General features: G+C 41.0%; 1 protein-coding gene across 1 annotated transcript in view; it reads left to right on the plus strand.

Annotated features, from left to right (window-relative positions):
* Map3k5 (mitogen-activated protein kinase kinase kinase 5) overlaps positions 1-20,964 on the plus strand; it is a 199,500-nt gene that overhangs the window by 100,585 nt on the left and 77,951 nt on the right. The window contains exons 8-10 of the mRNA XM_031380745.1: positions 327-439; positions 10,502-10,661; positions 12,852-13,005. Of these exons, the coding sequence (XP_031236605.1) occupies positions 327-439; positions 10,502-10,661; positions 12,852-13,005 (427 nt within the window). The remainder of the gene's footprint in view (positions 1-326; positions 440-10,501; positions 10,662-12,851; positions 13,006-20,964) is intronic.

A 20,964-nucleotide genomic window follows, 5' to 3' on the forward strand; every position in this document is an offset into this window, starting at 1 on the left:
AACCCTGAAAATGTTGTGTGTTTTCATTTTTAAAATATCAGTCACACATATTCATATGTTTCTGATAGTTGTTTGAAAATAAGAAAGTTTTGAAAAGAAAGGGTCAGTAGGTTGGGGAGGAGCTAAGTGTCGGCTTCAGAGGATCTGGGGAGTCATGGGGATGTAGTTACTGAAGCATTAAATCCTAATAGCACACTAGATTCTGGGGTGGGAGCCAATGGAATAATTTTTGCTTGGGCACTGAAGTTATGCAAACAGAAGTTACTGCACACCCAGGGTTTCATGATTGAGAAAGTAAACTTGTACTCTTTTTTTTTTTTTCATAGGTTCAAAAAGGCATTTGAGTCTGAGCCAACACTACAGTCAGGAATTAATTATGCAGTTCTCTTGCTGGCGGCTGGGCACCAGTTTGAATCTTCTTTTGAGCTTCGGAAAGTTGGTAATTTGCAGCTAGATATTTTTAAAGAAAATCAAGAAACTGGACCCAGAGTTGGTGCAGAGGAGATGAACCTTGCGTTTAATATTCTATCTCATCTAAATTTGTGTGTGGCAGGGTGTAATCCAGGTCTCCCGGATCAGAATTTCATACTGTTGTACAGAATTCTAGTGTTGGGATATGATTCACACCTTTACTTTTTCTCAAGTTCTTGGTTCATGTTGTTGCAACTCAAACTCACACTGATGACACGGCTTCTTCATTTAGTCCCCAGTCCCCAGGTACAGTTAGCTTTGTGGAATATCAGACGTGTTTAAGATTGTGTGTGGTGAAGCAAACCTGTAAGCCCCGAACTCGGGAGGTGGGGATAAGAGTACCAAGAGTATAAGATCATCCTCAGCTACCTTGCGGGTTTGAGGATTGCCTGGGCTACATGAGATTGAGTCTCCAGACAAGAGCAAAACTAAAATGGAAGGAAGGAGAGAGAGAGACAGAGGGGAGGAGGGATATAGAGAGAGGGGAGGATGGATGGAGGATGGGCAGGCTAGCTGACCAACTGACTTCTGGGTTGGTTTTTGTTTTGTTTTGTTTTTGCCTCAATCACAGCTGCCCCTGTGATTTCTTGATGGTGGATGAAACCTGCCAAACCCCTAGAGTAGCAGCAACGAAGGTAGCACTCTTGGTGGTAATCTGTTTCCTCAGACCCTGTTTCCCAAGTGCTCCCCTTGGTGGAATGTGCCCTTCTCTCTCGCTGGTCTTCTGGAGTTTAACGAAATCAGGATTCACAGTTTTGGGAATCCGTTTTCAGTGATCTCTGCTTCAATTGCTTGCTTCTAGATCCTGGCCTATCTTCTGCAGAAACCAGAATTTGTCCTGGTGAATGGCTAAACCCCTCCTTAGGGACCTTCCCAGCTCCTGGAGGAATTATTACCACAGGCAAAGAAACCTTTGGGCTTATTTTTGCAAGAGAAAAAAAACACTTACATTAATTAAATTGTTCATTATAAAAGAAAATTTTCTTAATATTTTAAAGTTGAAAATGGTTTAGGTATCTCTAAGAAAAAGCAAATCCTATGTTTTTTTTTTTTTTAAATAAATCATCTGGGAGGGGCTTTCAAGGTTTCCATCCTGCACTGTTCTAAGACATTTTTGAGGCTAAATAGAGTCCCAGGCAGAAGGATAAAAATCTAATGATGAACACTGCCAGATCGCTCATTATTAACGCAACAAGCTCTACCTGACATCATGTGTTAGTTAATTGGATCACTTCTGCCACCTTTTGTCTAAAATCAAGTGGAATAAGTTTTTGGTTGATAACTAAAATCAAAAAACAAAAATAAACATCAACTTGGGCCTGTTAGAAATGATACTAAAACATTCAATCTTAATTGAAGAGCTCTATTAAGCCTGGACTTCCCCTGCATCAGTGGTCCAAATATTGTGGCTGCTGTGCCCTGAAGCACAAAAATGAAGTTTTGTTGGAGTCCTCATGGAATTTGGTGCCAATTCGCATCTATAGGTCAAGCAGCAGTAGTGATTTGGAAATGTACTTATTCTTGGTCTCATTTTTAAGTGGTGTATAGATGAGACCAGTCAGCACTTTGAGGTTGGAAGAACTATAATGTAACTTTACCAAGTAAACACTGTATTTTATTCCAAGAAGAACTTATAACGTATGTTGAACAAGCATCAAAAACAAAAAACTTTAAAATTTTTGAAAACTGGGCTGGGGACATAACTCATTTGGTGAAAGTACATGCCAAGCAATTAGGAAAATGTGACGATGTTGTCTGCTCACATAACAAAGCATGATGTGATGGACCATTTGGAGTCCTCTGTGTTGGGGAGGTGGGTGCAGTCAGGCATCATCCGCGGGCTTCCCTGTTTAGACAGCTTAGTCTACCTGGTGAGCTCTAGGCCACCAAGAGACCCCATTTCACAAGTAAACGAAGACCATGATGGTTGGCACCTGAAGAACCATGCTGGAGGTTGACCAGTATCCTTCACGTGCATTTTACACACACCTACCCGCTACATGCACATGTGCCCCCTCCTTATACAAAAAAACATGCACACACACAAAATTAAATTGTTTAAATCTGGAAGTTTCGCTCTATATGAACACTTATAGCATGACTCATGGTGAATTGTAGCTGCCCTAAGAGCTAAGTCTTAGGTTATACAATGCTCTATCACGTGTACTATAATTTCTATACAAGCATGAGATGATACTTAGCTTTCTAGATTATATTTCATTTAGTAATAAATTATGCCAATCAAAACTGAGTTGATGTAAAATTAATTTTTATATAAGAAGTTTACATTATATGTATTTTTGAGAAAAATGGTTTAGGCAAATAAATTAATAATATTATATAATATATAATTATATTATATTAATAATAATTATTAAATATATTGATAATATAACAATATTAAATATTATATAAGGGATAAGTAGTCTAATGGTATGATTGACATATTTAAATGTATTTATTTCCTTTTCTAATCAAAATTTTAAATTCATAAATTTAAATTCCATTTTCTAATCAAAATTTTAAATTCATAATTTCTTCCATTCATTGTATTGGCATCTTAAAACATGAATTAGTCTGAATTACTATTACATTTCATTTTTATGATATCTTCTTAGTTTGATTTTTATGAAGGGAAAAATTAAAACATAAAGTCTGACAAGAAAACCACTTAATCTGAAGCTTTCAAATTTCTAATGTAAGAAATAATTAACTGTCATAATCTGTAGCCAAAATGGATCTGTAGACCATTTTTTGCTGCTATAACAAAATATCAGGCCTGTGGGTGGTGGCTCAGGCCTTTAATCCCAGCACTTTGGGAGGCAGAGGCAGGCGGATTTCTGAGTTCGAGGCCAGCCTGGTCTACAGAGTGAGTTCCAGGACAGCCAGGGCTACACAGAGAAACCCTGTCTCGAGAAAAAAAAAAAAAAAGATCAGAGGATGAATAGTTTACTTAGACCCTACAGTGTGAAAGTCCGAGGTCCAGGGCCCATTGATTTAGTCACTGGGGTCTCTTGGCTGTTATCCCATTGTAGTGGATGTCAAGAGGGACAGTTACGTGATAATGCTGCCATGTGGGTATGATTCAGGAACAGGCCAGGATTGCTCTTTCTTATGTGACAACTCATTCTCATAGGAGCTAAAGAAGGTCCAGGTCCCATTGGAACTCCCTTGATCCCTTCTAAAAACAATGAGGAGAGTAACTCCCCTGAGCTAACCAGCTCCCATAAGGCTCTCCTTGTTAAGGGCTCTAATAGTGCCCACTACCACTGGACTAAGCCTCGAGCTTTTAGTACACATACCTTAGAGACAGACGTCCAAGTTCGTCCAAACCATCGCAGACTCTTAATTACAGTTATGGGTTCGTTTAAGGATATACTAATTGCTTCATAGGTCTTAATTTTTGGATGGAAATTGATGGTTCAAGTACTTAAAGCTAGCATTTAAAACACAGAATTACATCTTAAATCCTCTGTCTATTTTCAGCTTCATAGTCTTGAAAATTAATATTCTAACATTAACTAAATAAAAAATAGTTTCTCATGCCCTCTGTGGGAATTTCAAACTATGATAGATTTTATGGAAAGTCAGAATTACTGTTTGGGTCCGCATCGGTAATGATGTAGGAAAAAGAACCTTATGTTTGGAAATGAGACGACTTACTATTTTAATCTCATGTTTTTCTGAACATTAAAATTATCAATGGAGAGAGGGGGAGGGGGACAAAAAATTATCAATGGAACCAGGACTATAGCTCATGTTGGTAGAGTGCTTGTCAGGCACGCAGGAAGCCCTGGGTTCAATTCCCAGCACCATATAAGTGTTGTGGTGGCCACTCCTGTAATCCTAGAACCCAGGAATGGAGACAGGAGGATCAGAAGTTCAGTTACAGACAGCTTTGGCAGTTCAATTCCACCTAAAACAACAACAACAAACAAACAAAAAACCTCAAACCAAACTAGAACAAACAAAACCTCAAAACAGTAAAAATGATGAGCTATAATAATTATCACTGAATATAAAACCCATGTGTCCATAAATATGAGAAAAAATTAAGACAGAAACAAAATTTATAACCAACCACAAGGAACTCCTTTTGTCACTTACGAAGGTGGCCACTGTCTCAGAAAATCAGAGCCTGGAAGGGGAAGGTCAAATCCTTTCCCTTCCTGCCAAGAGAACATTCTGGTTTACCAGTCCTGATGCACTTGTCCACTTGAAGATGGTTACATGTGCTTTTACTCCCGAGGAGGTCACATTCTCCTGGAGACTCCTGAATAATAGAGTAGAATGCAGATAAAGCTGCAGCTGGTGGGGACCATGGTGAGGATGTTCAGTAAGAGCCAAACCCACTACATGGAGAACCTTATTTAAAGAGTGAGCATTGCCGGGTGTTGGTGGCGCACGCCTTTAATCCCAGCACTTGGGAGGCAGAGGCAGGCAGATTTCTGAGTTCGAGGCCAGCCTGGTCTACAGAGTGAGTTCCAGGACAGCCAAGGCTATAGAGAGAAACCCTGTCTTAAAAAAACAAAAACAAACAAACAAGAAAAAAAACATAAAAAGTGAGCATCTTGCCATACTCACATGGTACCTGAGCTGTTCCCTGATGAAACTGCTCATCACACATGTGGTGCACAGATGTACATGTATGTAAAATGCCTATATACATAACAAATAGCTAGATTAATAAATTTTCCAAATAAATAAAGAACAGATGTGTCTGTAGAAGGGAAGGAGCCTACAATGTGACAAAACTCATGGCCTTGTTACATGTTTTTCTTCATTTCAAAGGGAATATAGCATCTCATGAAAATATTCTCACCATAAATGTTTAGCTGTAAATCTAAGGTCCAATATCCATTTAGTAAGAATCAAGAGATCTAATGAAGTAAGTTAGGGCCTAACTTGGAAGTTCCAGTGGACAGATCCAGAGTACAAGGACATTCTGTAAGAAGGCGCCTCTGCTTTGGTTGGGGAGGTGGGGCATCTCTGTCAGAGGAAAAATATCATGGCTGGATTAGAAGATATTCGGAGTGACAAATACCAAATGAAATGAAATGATTTTGGTTACAAAAAAAGCTATGGGGGACATTTAGGTAACAGAGGATTTATTTTAGTCAGGACAAGGTAATATATAACATCAGGAAATTATAGTTTTAATGGGGAGATATTTATAGGGGAATTTTAAAGATTCCTTATAATCTGTAAACATGAAATATTGCACCTGTGATTTAAGTTGAAATGGTTCAGCAAAAATAATCAAGGAGCTGGAGCAACAATAACATGTTAACATTTGTTACAAAACCGGTCATTCGTCAGAGTACATATGTATGTGTACATATGCACATGTATGTCTTACTTCTGTGTATGCTGGACATTGTGTATGCTAAGCCAATGTTCTACCACTGAGCATTGGCCTCCTACTCCATTATCATAGAATATTTTATAATTGTGTACATTTGGAACTCTTCATAATAGAAAACCAAAATGAAAGACTCTAATCTCTGCCTTTTCAGGAGCTAGCGGATCCCTCAGGACTTTGTTTCTCCTCATTGCAAAAGTAGATAGTCCTTCTCTCATTGTGCTGTGTGGATTGAAACAGTCAGCAATTTTAATGTGCTCAGTGCTAGGCAACTAATGAGTGTTTGGTGGGAGCTCTGTGTCCTCCTTTGTCCATTAGAATAGCCTTGAATTTAATAGCAGCCACCAGCTGAAAACACTTTGATAAAAACTACACTATTAAAAACTCAATGCTTACAAGTCAGGCAGGTCTAATGAAAAATCTAAACCACATAAGCAGACAGTTCAATGAAAGAAATGGTGGGAAATTATTTGAAATAACGAGGACACAGCATTCATTGCTTACAACTCTAGCCAAAAAACTTACATAGAAAAAACTTACTCTATTGGTAAAGACTTGGTAAATTATAATTGGTGTAGGTACATCAGGAATCATGCATAAGTACCTCTAAAAATGTTTCAGTGGCACACATGATATCAACACTTAGAAAATAAAATATTGTAGCCTATAACCCAGTATGATATTTCTAAAGAGAACTTCTATGGAAATATCCTAAATACGGGTATAGTTTTATATACTAAGATCTTTAGTTCCATGATATATAAATATGCATGAAAAAGAAAAGCCTCATAAATATAAAAACATTGGAGGAACTAGGAGATGCTCTGCCAGTGAGTCACTTGCCTTGCAGACATAAGAACCTGAGTTCAAATCTCAGAAGCTACATGGAACAACAAAAAATAAGAGTCAAAATAAGCTGGGCAGTGGTGGCGCACACCTTTAATCCCAGCACTTGGTAAGAAGAGGCAGGTTGATCTCTGAGTTTGAAACCAGCCTGGTCTACAGAGGGAGTTCCAGAACAGCCAGTGCTACACAGAAAAACTGTGTCTCAAAAAAAAACAACCAACCAACCAACCAACCAACAAGTAAATATATATATATAAAAAAAAATAAAAGCTGAAATGGTGAGATGCTCTTGTAATACTACTACTGAGAAGTCAAAGACAAATGGGTGTCCTGGGCTTGTTGTCCAACCAGCCTAGCCTAGTTGGAGATTTCTGTCACCTAGTAAAAACACCTGAGGTGGTTCTCCTCTGGCCTCCGTACACACTTGCACAGCATGTTCATGCACACACATGCACCTGAGCAGACACACATATATTACAATCATATTTTAGCACCAATATTAAAAGTTTAATAGTTTCATGTAAAAATAGGCTTTTGCATCATATTTGAAGGACATATAAGTTCACTTGCAAGATAAACAAGAAAAGATCATTAATCACAAGGGCTTTAAAAAGGGGCTGGGGGCAGAGTTCTAATCCACATACTGGTACCAGCATCAGTAAGTAAAGGCAAGAAGATTCTGAATCTGAGGCCAGTCTAGGATACATAATAAGATCATGTCTCAGTAAAATAAAACAAAATAAAAAGAGACTGGAAATGCCAAATGGACATGACAATTCTCACAACTGTCAAGGAAAAGACAACAATGTTGTGTGTTAGCCTTTACTTAGAGCATATCCACACAGAAGGAGTTGATATCTCATCTCCAAAATAAATCAGCACTTAGAACTCCATGATTCAGAGGTAACTGAATGAGTGGGCAAAGCTAGGTATACAAGAACATAATAAAACATGGCCATCTGTCTGTGTTTAGGTAAATAATTTATGACATATTCATGTGCTAAAATACTATTTCTTATTAAAGATAATACATTTTGAAGCTGGTGAGATGGCAGTAGGTGAGAATACTTGCTACAAAAACCTAGGACCTGAATTTGATCTTCAGAAATCTCATGGTTGAATTAAACAGCAAAGTCCTTCACATTGTTCTCTGACCTCTACATTCAAACTGTGTATGAGCATGACTGTGGTGGTCAGTGGGCACACACACACACACACACACACACACACACACACACACGTAAATAAAGTGAAAATAATTTTAAAACCATCTTTTCCCAAATGTTGAAAGGCTGGTGTCACGATCATTTGACAAACTTTTGCCATGGTTAAAGCCAAAGATCACTACCCTAGAATGACCTTCTGTGTACATGAAGTGCTGAAATTTTATTGTAACTGTTGTAGCTGTCCATCTAAGCAGCAGGACTCTCTGTTACATTGCATCTGGACTTCATTGTTTTTATTATACAAGTGTGATGGCATAAAAAGTTGACACATTTTTAGCATCTTGTTTTTCCTGCCCACTTTGTACAGCCATCAAAGCTCTGTGATGTGTCTGTCCATGCAGGTGCAACTGTTTCTGACTTTTGAAGTTTTCTGGTGGCAAAGCTATTCACTTTTTATTTTATTCTCAAAATGTGAAGGATGCTCAAATGCTCATTTTCCCCAGAAGTATTTATGGTTTAAGTAAGTTATATAATAAAAAGTAACTTTTACAAGGTAATGGCTATTTCGTTCCAGTTAAAATTTTCAAAAGGGTAAAATTATTGCTCTCAGAAAATATGAAATAGACATAGATATAAATCATTTTAATGTGAAAACCTTAAATAAGATTTTATGTCTGAATCAAAGACCATTTAAGCAGTAATAAAGATTTAACAAGAAATATTAGGGTAAGATAGTTACACTTAATTTATTTTGAAGCTGGTTTATGTTCCAACAGGCCACAAATCTTAGGGATTATATGTTCTGCTAGACAAATTATTTATATGTTAACTAGACTAACACAAGTTAATAAGTAAACTTCTATTAATGAGCCCTTAATAAGTAGTAATTATATTTTCCTTGAGTGGCCTTATGGTCCTGTAGCCTGTTATAACGATATGCCCTACCTTTTTAAAATCTATTTTTACATTTTAAAAACAATTGTTTTTGGTGATCCTGGGAATTAAACTCAGAGCCGTGCACATACTACATGTCTGCTCTCCCACTGAGCTACGCCTCTCCCCGCCCCCTTTATCCTCTTACTTTCTGACAGTCTTAACAAGTTGCCCAGGCTGGTCCTGAATTCACTCTATAGCCTAGGCAAACCTTCAGCTTTTGATATCTTGGTCACTTCCACAGAAGTATACGCAAGTGTAAGTAGGCCTGGCCTCAAGTAATCCTTACCATAATGGATATTGGTAGGATTAAGCAGTTTCATAAGGATATATTTTAAGCAAATCAATACGATACACAAAATGATATAAGACAGGTTTAATAAAACAGTTGGAGAATACTAATCATATTGTCATGCCTTATTAGACAGTGGTAGTAATGGGCTGGAGATAGAGCTGGGAGGAGCTCACTTCTCACGTATATAAGCTCTACAGCATAACAAAGGGAAAGGGGGACACCACTGACGCAGGGCCATCTGGAGTCTGGCTTTATAGGTTCATAACTGTGCTAGTACATAGTGTATGTAAATATATGTGCAAACTACACATACTAACAGACACCCTATCCATTACATACAAACACACCTTAGCCATCACATACAGACACACCCTATACATTACACATAGACACATCCTATCCATTACATATAAACACACGCTATCCATCACATACAGACACACCCTATCCATTACATATAGACACACCCTATCCACTACATACACACACATCTGTGCTTCAGTTTACTCACATATTTTCCATGTTAAAAAAACACAAGAAAATCCCCTTTCAAATTATTTCATAATGTAAGGATATAACAAGAGAAGGAAGGGGCTTATACAACATATCCTGGATTTTCTTATCTTATATATACATTTAGACGTGAAAATTCTAGACTGTGGTATGTAAATGACTATTGGATTTTTCAATTAAAGATAATTTTTGCTGGGGTAGGAGAGGTGGCTCAGCAGTTAAGAACATTTGTTCTTGTAGAGGGCCCAGGTTTGCCTCCTAACACGCACACTATGGCCTACAACCATCCACAACTCAGAGCTCAAAGGGTCTACTATCCTCTTAATGACCGCCCAGGGCATCAGGCAGGCACATACATTCATGTGGCCAAAAACACTCAGTCACATAAAAGAAAATAAAAATGAATACAAGTTTTGAGAGATAATTTTACCTTATGTGTACATTTTGTTTAGTAAGACATTATGTCTGTCTTAGGGTTTCCATTGCTGTGAAGAGACACCATGGCCAAGGCAACTCTTAGAATGGACAACATTTAATTGGGGCTGGCTTACACGTTCTGAGGTTCAGGCCATTATCATCATGGCAGGAAGCATGGCAGCATCCAGGCAGGCATGGTGCAGGAGGAGCTGAGAGTTCTACATCTTCATCTGAAAGCTGTTAACAAAAGACTGTCCTCTAAGCAGCCAGGAGGAGGGGCTCGAAGACCACCTCCACAGTGACACACTTCCTCCAACAAAGCCACACCTCCTAATAGTGTGCCACTCCCTAGGCCAAACATTCAAACCAGCACAGTGTCCTCAGTAATCAGAAACTTAGGGCTATTTTGATCTTTAAGGACAATGAGAACTTAATTGCACATCTAAATGAAAAGTCGGGCGCTGCCTTGTAATTCTCTGCTTCCTATTCATCTCCTAGGAGTGAAGCTGAGCAGCCTTCTGGGTAAAAAGGGGAACTTGGAGAAACTCCAGAGCTACTGGGAAGTCGGATTTTTTCTGGGAGCCAGTGTCCTGGCCAACGACCATCTCAGGGTCATTCAAGCATCTGAGAAGTTGTTCAGACTGAAGACACCAGCGTGGTAATCAACTCTCCTGCGCTCATGCAGTTTAATAAACAGCTTCGTACTGTTCTTGAATTTTACAGTTTATAGGACATTTTGTTTATTTTTAGGCTAACATCAAGAACCTATAGGGAAAAAAAAACAGAATTTTTATAAAGAAAGCTATTGAATTAAAAGTTGTGATGACTTTGATGAAGTCACGTAAAAACCTACACATTGGCCAGCCCGACGGGCCAGCCCAACCAGCATCACTCACATACTGTGCATAGACCCCACTCTGTGCCTTCACATCTGATCCACACCCAGGATCCAAGACTGCATGTTCATCTCAGCGTCTTTGGACTCCGTTCCAAACCTGCATGCTTTGTTTCCTTCATGAGCCAGTCTCTGTCTGGGAATTCTTATTCTTGGATCTCACTACCATTCATTCCTGGTGTGGTAGACACATTGGAGTGTCTCCCATATGTGTGTTTTGTAAATCCCAGGCTGTCCTTGGAAGATATCCAAGTCTCATTGTCTCTACAGTATGGGAGAGATAAGATTCCTTCTGCATTTGAGACTATTTAAAAAAAAAAAAAAATGCTACTTCTATTCTGCATCACGTGTGGTTACCGATGTGGTGAAAGGTTTTCAGCCATGCAGAGAAAATCCCTTCCTAGAGCAGGTCTGAGGCCAGGCTCTCACTGGCCACGTCCCAGGAGCTGCCTGCCATGTTAAGGCTCTCATGGCCTCTTACAGGACTTCAGGTCCAGGTTTCTATCACCCAGTCCTCCCCATGGCATCTTTGCACTGATCTTTCTGTAGAAGTCCTTAAGTCAGCCCAGTTTAATAGTGATCTCTGCTGAGGGGTGAACATCTTGGTTTGGCAAGCCAGGTTCACTCTGGGCCTTCTCAGACTTGCTCTTGCTTTGCTCTGGGGTTCGTGCTGCTCAGTGAGCAGCAAGTGGTTTTAAATGTTTGCATTTAGCACTTGCCTAAAGATCCCCTGTGGAGCCTCCTTGTTCATCTGCCTGGGGAAATGCTCACACATCACTTCTCAACTCAGATGCTTACTTCAGACTTCCATGCTGACCACCCCACCCCCGACTCTACCACCGCCACTCTGGATCACCGCCTGCTTTCTTGTTTCTGATGCTCTTCAGCATGCCTCTGACGATGTTGACATCTTTCCTTACAGTCCATCCCCACTGATTTTATTCATGGTGTTATTACACCTTTTTATAATATGTGTCTCCATGGCACCATGTGCAATTTGAGGCCAGGGACTGTGCTTGTATCTCATGCATGTCCGCAGTGGGCTTTGAGTAAATGATGTGAGCTAAGTGAAGACGTAAACAGGAGTGTTACATTCAGCCACATGTGTTTTACAACTTTTTGACACTAATGATGGCAGAAGTGGAGACTGAAGTGTGGATACAGAGAGCTCTGGCTTTAGGTATCCTGGAGTCTGTTAACAAGAAAGCAGACACCACTCTACACAGTCCTGAAGCAGCCACCCGATAATGCCTGTTATGTAATGTCAACTTCCACATTTGTGGCCTGCAAACTGCTTACATAGCCACCGCCTTGCATAATTATCTTCTTCCTCATTTCTTGTAACTTTTCTTTTGAGATACCATCTGTCTTCTTTGGTTTGAGGACATTTGTTTACTACTTAAGCTCAATGGTTCAGAGGAAAATAATCTCTCCTGAAGGATGTATTTCAGAGCGCTTCCTTGAAGAGACATATTTAAAAATAAATGTGTTCACCTTGTCCTTAAATTAAATATAGGCACTTAAAACTTGTGTGTTACGAATAGCCACACACATGCGCGCGCGCACACACACACACAAAATACACACATATTTTTTTAAGAGTTGTTGGGAATGTAGCACAGTTTTGAAATATTTACCAAGCATGCACAAGGCCTGGGTTTGATCCCCAGCATGTCAAATAAAAAACACCTTTTAGAGAGATGTTTGGCCCCAGGTCCAATTTACTTAAGCTTTTTAAACCTGAGTTTTCGCATCTTTCAAAAGCCTACTTTGTTGAATTGTGAAATTTAAATGTGTGAAAGTCCCTGATTTGCAGCATAAACTAAAGCATGTTTAATAGATACAGAGGCCCAATGCTAAGTAGAGAATGAAAATACACGTGCAGGATAATCACGGGGTTGAGGGGAGCAGGTGACCCTAAATCTGTGCTGTCTTATGTGCTTTCACTGTCAGGTACCTCAAGTCTATTGTGGAGACCATTTTGATATATAAACATTTTGTGAAACTGACCACAGAGCAGCCCACGACCAAGCAGGAACTCGTGGACTTCTGGATGGATTTCCTGGTTGAGGCCACAAAAACAGATGTAACTGTCGTTAGATTTCCAGTAAGTACCCTATGTGCATCTGAATTCAGTTGTATGTTGCTTCCTGTTTTGAAGAAACATCTGGCAGTGTGATTTTGACAGTCGTGATGCGGGGGACCTTCAGACCCTATGTCCTGCATGCACAACATGGAACTTGGTGGACATATTTCTTTTCTATGGATTGATTTTTTTGTGGCTTACTTTTTATTTTTTAGTGCTTTATTATTGCTGTATATTTTGAGACAGGGTCTGGTTAAGTAGCCCAAGCTGGTCTTGAACTCCTGCCTTGGCCTGAGTGCTAGGATTAAGGCACATCCACCATGCCTAGTTTTGTTGACTTATCTACAAGGATTCTCCAAACCAGAGAAATGAGATATGTCTCGGGGAAGGATTGGAGTTGCTCCTTATGGCGTGTCAGGAGGCACACTTAGAAAGCAGGAAAATATTGTGCTTTGCTTAGGTCAAGGCAGCTCTCGAGCCCAGAGAGATTGATGTCCTTGGATACTGCAGGTTTGTTACTTTGTCTTTTTGATTATCAGCATTGTTATGGCCAAACTATCTGCTCACTTGTTTTGCAATTCTGTTTTAACCACTCTAAGCCAGGTGGGTCACATATCCACCCATGTAGCAATCGCTTCCTGAGCTTTACTCTAGAAAATGATGCCTTACAAGTTGGCCTTCAATTCAGTATGTCTGGTTTCTAGCAGATGTGTGTATATGTGTGTGTGCACAAAACACACAGACATAAGCATAGACATACATATATATGCATAATATATGTCTCTGTCTCTGTCTGTCTCTCTCTATATACACACACAAACACACACACATATACATGCATACTGTGCATATACATATGTGAGTGTATTTGTGGCCGTAGGGCATCCTCAGTATCATTTCTCAAGAGCTATCCATTTGTGTTTTGGAGCAAGGTCTTTCACCTTAGGTTAGCATGGCCTATCAACGTGTTCCAGGGATCCACTTGTCTCCAGCTCTTTAACACTGGGATTATATGAGCTCATACCACCAAGCATGACTCCATTAAAAGATTAATGGTTACTGGGATTAAACTCAGTCTTCATGCTTGCAAGGCAAACACTTTACTGGCTGAGCTACCCGCCCCCCGTCTCTCTCTCTCTCACACACACACACTGCTTTACAGGACACATGGTTCATGTTCATAGTGAATGCATCCACATTCTACAGCACTTAGGGTACACCATATTCGAAGTAATAAGGTAGTGGAGTGGCATCTAATCCAGGACTTAGTAGCAACTGGCTCTGTGCACAAATTACTTCCCATATCAAAGCAATACATTTCTTGTTTGAGCTCTCTAATCTTACCTGTGCTCATGGGAAGTGACAGTTCTCCATTCCTTTTATAAACCCCAGTTTCTAGTTCTAGGATCCTGTGCTGGAATAAACGTGCTTTGCTCTGACTTCCTTGTGAAGCCCTGAGCTCTGTTTCCTAGTATAGATAATGTGCATCATAGGAAAGCCTGTATCTTGGAGTGAGCAGGCAGCTTGCCTTTCCCTGGTGCTGTGTGAGGCGCAGGAAATGTGGTAGTGGAAGAAGTGAGCACACTGCTCATCAGATGAGCTAGACAGACATGTGAAAGGACACCTGCATAGCTGCCATTTCTAACTCATTTAAATGAGTTAGTGAGTTCAATGTAAACTAGTCTGTTGTAAGTGAATAAAGAAATAAGACCTAGGAAATAGTGAGAAGTGGTGAGATGATAAATTCTAGGTTTAAAAGACCTTTTCTTTATTCCTTTTTTAACCTTTCTTCTCTCTTAAATGTTCTCTCCCCTCCCTTCTCCTCTCCTCCCTTCTCTTCTATACTGAGGATCAGACTCAAAGCTAAGCAAGCACTCTGCCTCTAAGAGACACCCCTGGCCCTCATTTAAAACAAACAAAAAGACATTTTAGGAGGGAAGACAAGCCCTCACAACATACCAGACTGTCCTTGAATCCTCTGTGTATGTAGACCTGGTTTCCAACTTGAAAAGCTTCAAAAGTACTGCCATCCTAGGCACATGCCACCATGTCTACCTTAGAGACTTTCTAAAGCAAGAAGAGCCCCATAGGTCCTCAGGGAAATATTATCTCATCTTAATTGATTCATTTAAAAATGGAGGAAGAGAGCTGGGAAAATAGCCCAGTCCATAAAGTATTCGATATGCAGATATGAGAAGCAGAGTCCCACCTGGAGAACCCATATTAGAAAGCCAGATCCATTGGTCTTATAGTGTTAGGGGAAGCAGAGACAGGAAGGTCATTTGGGCTCACTGGCCAGCTAGCCTAGCCTACTTGGTAAGTTTCAAGCCAGCGTGAGACCCTCCAGGTGAGGGTTGGAGATATGTATGTCTCATTGGTTAAGAGCACTAGCTGCTCTTCCAGAATGCCTGGATTTGATTTTCAGGACCCTCACAATGGCTCACAATGAAATTCCAGTTCCTGGGGACCTGATGCCTTCTTCAGCCCTCTCCTGAGTACTGCACACATGCGGTGCACAGACAAACATGAAAGCAAAACACACTCATATAGAATAATTTTTTAAATTTATTTTATGTGTATGAGTACACTGTAGCTGTACAGATGGCTATCAGCTGTCATGTGTGTGGCTGCTGGGTATTGAACTCAGGATCCTGCCCCGCTCACTCTGGCGTAATTCACTGTGGCTGTCCTCAGACGCACCAGAAGAGGGCATCAGATCTCGTTAAGGGTGGTTGTGAGCCACCATGTGGTTGCTGGAATCCGAACTCAGGTCCTTCGGAAGAGCAGTCAGTGCTCTTACTCGCTGAGCCATCTCGCCAGCCCAGAAAACTAATGTTTTAAGAGGTGAATAGCCTCTCCCAAGGAAACACACCTGTTCATGTCCTCTGGCTATATGCATACATGTGTATACATATCAAAATATACATGTGAACCCACACAGACACCCACCTATACCTATATACACACAGCAGAATGGAGGCTCTGTGGATGTAGTGCAGTGTAGAGGGCTTGCCTAGCATGAGTAGAACTGTAATATAAAAAAGGAAATGTTCCTTTCAAAATCTACCATAGAGACTGGAGAGATGGCTTAGCCATTAAGACCACTGATTGCTTTTCCTGAGGTCCTGAGTTCAATTCCCAGCAACCACAGGGTGGCTCACAACCATCTGTAATGGGACCTGATGCCCTTTCTGGTGTGTCTGAAGACAGCGACAGTGTACTTATATAAATAATAAACAAAATCTTTATTAAAAAAACTACCATAAACATGCAAAATACAAAACTATGAAGCAGAAAAAGTATTTAATATAAATGCTATAAAGTGGACCAATTGCCTAATATGAAAGTTAGAGATGGTGACCATAGAGGAAGGAAATTAGCCTAATTAAGTAGGCAAGAAAATACAAATTAAGTTGAGAAATAGTTTTTGGTCTACTGCACTCAGATTAGTAAAACTTTTACAGTTGGCAAATGTAGGGGACAGAAACATTTTAGACTTTGCTGTGGGTCTAAGAATTGCCAGACATTCCGGAAAATTGTCTTAAGAAGGAATGATGAGATATGGAAGGAACCTGGGGCTTCAGCTATATTTGCAAAGTCAGTTTCTTTGAACTGTCTTGAAGTAAGAACTGTAGGGCATTGGCATTGTGTTCCACAGGCAGGCTGAGGCACACAGGCATTATTGTACACACACTACACTATCGTGCACACATTATATTATCCTGCACACATTCCATTATCGTGCACGCACTACACTATCGTGCACATGTTACTTTATCTTGCAGACTTGTTTATTGGTTGTGTTGGCAACAATCCCATTTCTTGAAACCTCATGCTTCATTTGTGGCTGTTTTTGAAGAGACTAAAATAGAGTGTTTTATGCTTATTTCTTTCACTCCTACTCCAGAATACGTTAACTTGAAAACTCAGAATTGGTTTCCCATGCTTTGTTGTTACACTGAGTTCAAAATTGCAATTTTCTAATTCTTACTTTACCCAAGGCCTTAAGAATGTGGGTCAGCCACTCTCAATGATATCACACTGCCCAGCACACTACCACTGACCTGGCCCCTCCTCTCTCTAACTCTTGACCCCACCCCTCCTCTCTCTAACTCTGACCCCACCCCTCCTCTCTCTAACTCTGACCCCACCCCTCCTCTCTCTAACACTGACTCAGCCCCTCCTCTCTCTACCATGGACCACACCCCTCCTCTCTCTACCATGGACCACACCCCTCCTCTCTCTACCATGGACCACACCCCTCCTCTCTCTACCATGGACCACACCCCTCCTCTCTCTACCATGGACCACACCCCTCCTCTCTCTAACTCTGACCCCACCCCTTCTCTCTCTAACACTGACCCACACCACAGCTTGTTTATTCATTTGTTTGTTTTTTACTTTTTCGAGACAAGGTCTTACCAAGTTGATCATGCTGGTCTCAAACTGCATCCTGCCTCAGCCCCAGAGCCAGTGTGCCTCACTATGCCTAACTAATTGGACTTTCTTACACTTCATTTTGTATCTATTCCAGAAAGCCTAAGTCTACCAGGAAGTTCCTAATTCCATAAAAACTACTTCCAATTAACCACGTGCCTGTTTTCCTGTATCTGCATGTATGAATAAGCCCCTCCTCTCTCTAACTCTTGACCCCACCCCTCCTCTCTCTAACTCTGACCCCACCCCTCCAGTAATATTGCTGCAGAAATATGGAAAACATGGTAAATGTAAAACACACATGCACACAATGTAAATCATAACATAGCAGAGATTGTTGGGCGAGAGAGAGATACCTATGTACATATACATGCACACACATACATAATTGGGTAGTAAATTGTCTCTGTGTCACTAATTGGCCACTTATGTTCCTTCACAGTGGGAAAGGAACCTTCTAGTGCTGTGTTGGTCACTATAATATCTTGTCCTCATCGTAGCATCTTCTGGGGCTCATGCTTGGGACTTTCGGTGGTCTTGATTAGGATGGTCACATTGTCCGTTTATAAAGTTGGTCTGACTAAAACCCAGGAGAGACCACATGAGACGTTGTATGCTGGATTGTTTCTATTTACCTCGTTCTCATAACTTCTTCTTTCCAATCCAAGAATCAAAAAACAAAACTAGACATGGTCAAAGATGGTAGAAAATTTGGGACTTGATTAGGATGGCCCTGTTTATTATACTCAGTCTGGTTTACTCATCTTCCTCACCTCCTCTTGGGGTTGGAAGAAATTTGCTTTTCAGCTGGCAAAGCCTGGAGACCCAGGTGGAGAGGGGACCTGGTGCTCCAAGGCTCTGCAGAGACTTAGATTTGCACTGGTTGCTAACAACTATCCTTATGACCTTGCCCTGCTCTCCTGGCTTAGATAAGTGACGTCCATGGTTGTAACGTTGGCTGGAGTGAAAGCCAGAGTATAGCCTCACGTGGGCTGGGTTGGGTGCCAGGCTCCGTTCAGCTGCCTCCTGTTTTGTTTTGTTTTTGTTTTGTTTTGTTTTGTTTTGTTTTTGGTTCTTCTCTCCCTCCTGTCTCCTCCTTACTCACCCCTTCCCTTCCCCTCATCTCTGTTCCCTTCCATTCCTCCACTCTTCCTCTCCCCTCCATTCCTCAGCCCTTCTGTGGTTATCTTACAGATGCCTCCTGTTTTGTCATTTCAAGGGCAGATCACAGGGCTCCAGGAACTTTAGACAATGATAACCTTGTTTTGTTCCCTGTCCCAAGTTGAGAACACATAGTTCAGAGTTTATCTATTGGGAACATTTGGGGTGACAATAAAGGCATAGTTCAACAGGAGAGAGAGTTTATCTGAGCCTGGGCTTTTCTGAAATAATTGCATGTAGATTTGGGGAACAGAGAATTCTCTTCTGTTGGTGAAGAAGCCTTGGGAGATCTTTTAGGATCCTCATCTTCTGTTATGTGTTACTTATTTAAATCTCTTAAACACTGGGTTACTCAGATATGACAGCCCCATTTCTTTTTATTATTATTATTACATTTATTTAGATCCCAAATTCTACCCTTCCTCCAGGTACTGCCTCACAGTTTTTCCTCCAATCTCCTCTTTTCCCTTCTGAGAGGGTGGCCCCTCCAACCCTGGGGCATCAAGTCTCTACAGGATTAGGCACATCCTTTCCCACTGAGGTCAGACAAGGCAATACTCTGCTACATATGTCCTGGGGGGGGGGGGGTCTCACCAGCCTGTATATGCTCTTTGGTTGGTGGCTGAGTCTCTGGGGGCTCTCTGGGATCCAGGTTAGTTGATACTGTTGTTCTTCCTATGGGGTTGCCATCCCCTTAAGTTCCTTCAGTCCTTCACCTAACTCTTTCCTAGGGGTCCCCAACCTCCATCCAATGCTTGGTTGTGGGTCTGTCTCAGTCAGCTGTTGGGTAGAGCCTCTCAGAGGACAGCCATGCTAGGCTCCTGTCTGCAAGCTCAACATAGCATCAGTAATAGTGTCAGGGATTGGTGCCCACCTATGGCATGGATTCCAAGTTAGTCCAGTCACTGGTGAGTCATTCCTTCAGTCTCTGCTCCATCTTTGTTCCTGCATTTCTTTTAGACAGGTCAAATTTTGGGTCGAAAATTTTGTGAGTGGGTTGGTGTCCTCATGCCTCCACTGGGGGTTCTCTCTGGCCACTGGATGTGGTTTCTTTAGGTTCCACATCCCCACTGTTGGGCATTTCTGCTAAAGTCACCTACATTGACTCCTGGGAGCCTCCCCTATCCCAGGTCTCTGAGACTTCCTAGAGATTTCCCCCACCCCAAACCCACCCCAGCAGCTACATATTTCAACTTCTTCTGTCCTCTGAGCCTCTCTCCTGACTCTTCCCACATCTGATCCTGCCCCCCTCCCCCCTCCCCTCTTCTACCCAGGTCCCAGACAGCACCATTTCTATACTGGTGGTTGAAAATCAGTCTTCAGCTGGGCAGTGGTGGCGCGTGCCTTTAATCCCAGCACTAGGGAGGCAGAGACAGGTGGATTTCTGAGTTCGAGGCCAGCCTGGTCTACAGAGTGAGTTCCAGGACAGCCAGGGCTATACAGAGAAACCTTGTCTTGAAAAACTAAAAAAAAGAAAAAGAAAAGAAAAAATCGGTCTTCAGTTTTAGCAGCACTGAGCTTGACTGATTGGAGTTGGAGACTTGGTTTACCTACTAAGGGACGTGGTCCTGAGTCAGAACTCAGGCATCATTGTGAGATTTTATTTTATTTTATTTTGTGCTCAGGGTAAAGGAAAATTTGGAGGCTTTCCTGTCCCCTTTTTATGTACATAAAGTTACGTAAGTGTTCTGTGATAGTAAACTTAGAGAAAAATTACTATTTTGGATTCCTGATATGTGGCCAGGAACTAGTTTTCTGACCCATATTCTTGTCCCTCCTTGCTCAGGCTGCATCACATGTTTTAATGCATTTGTGAACCTGTTCTTTCTTGATGGCGGAGTTCTAGGAAGGATTTTTTTCCCCAGTTTATCTGATAAACATGCCTGATTCATGATTTCTTCTGAAAGTAACTTTATTTTTCAGAGTACAAAGAACCATTCCAGTTTCTCTGTAATGCAGTAATGCCTTTTCTTTCTTGTTTTTAAACATTCTTGACTGCCAGAAAAAAAAATAGGCCTTGGGGCTAGAGATGAATCCCAGTTGGTAAAATGCTTGCCTAGTATGCATGAGTTCCCGGTTCAGTCCCCAGCACCACCTAGAAGGTAGAGTCAAATGATCAGAAGGTCAAAGTCTAGCAAGTTCAATGTCAGCCTGGGACACCCACAACCCTGTCTCAATTTTTTTTTAAATAAGCTTTTAGGATCTATACGAAAATAACTACCACAACTTTAAAATTAGGCAGTGCATGGTATATTGATGTCATCCCCTCTTGGCAGAATGTATTCATAATAATAAAACTTTTTTGTTGTTGTTGTTGTTTTTTTTTTTGAGACAGGGTTTCTCTGTATAGCCCTGGCTGTCCTGGAACTCACTCTGTAGACC

Source organism: Mastomys coucha, unplaced genomic scaffold (assembly GCF_008632895.1).
Source record: "Mastomys coucha isolate ucsf_1 unplaced genomic scaffold, UCSF_Mcou_1 pScaffold2, whole genome shotgun sequence".
NCBI lineage: Eukaryota > Metazoa > Chordata > Mammalia > Rodentia > Muridae > Mastomys > Mastomys coucha.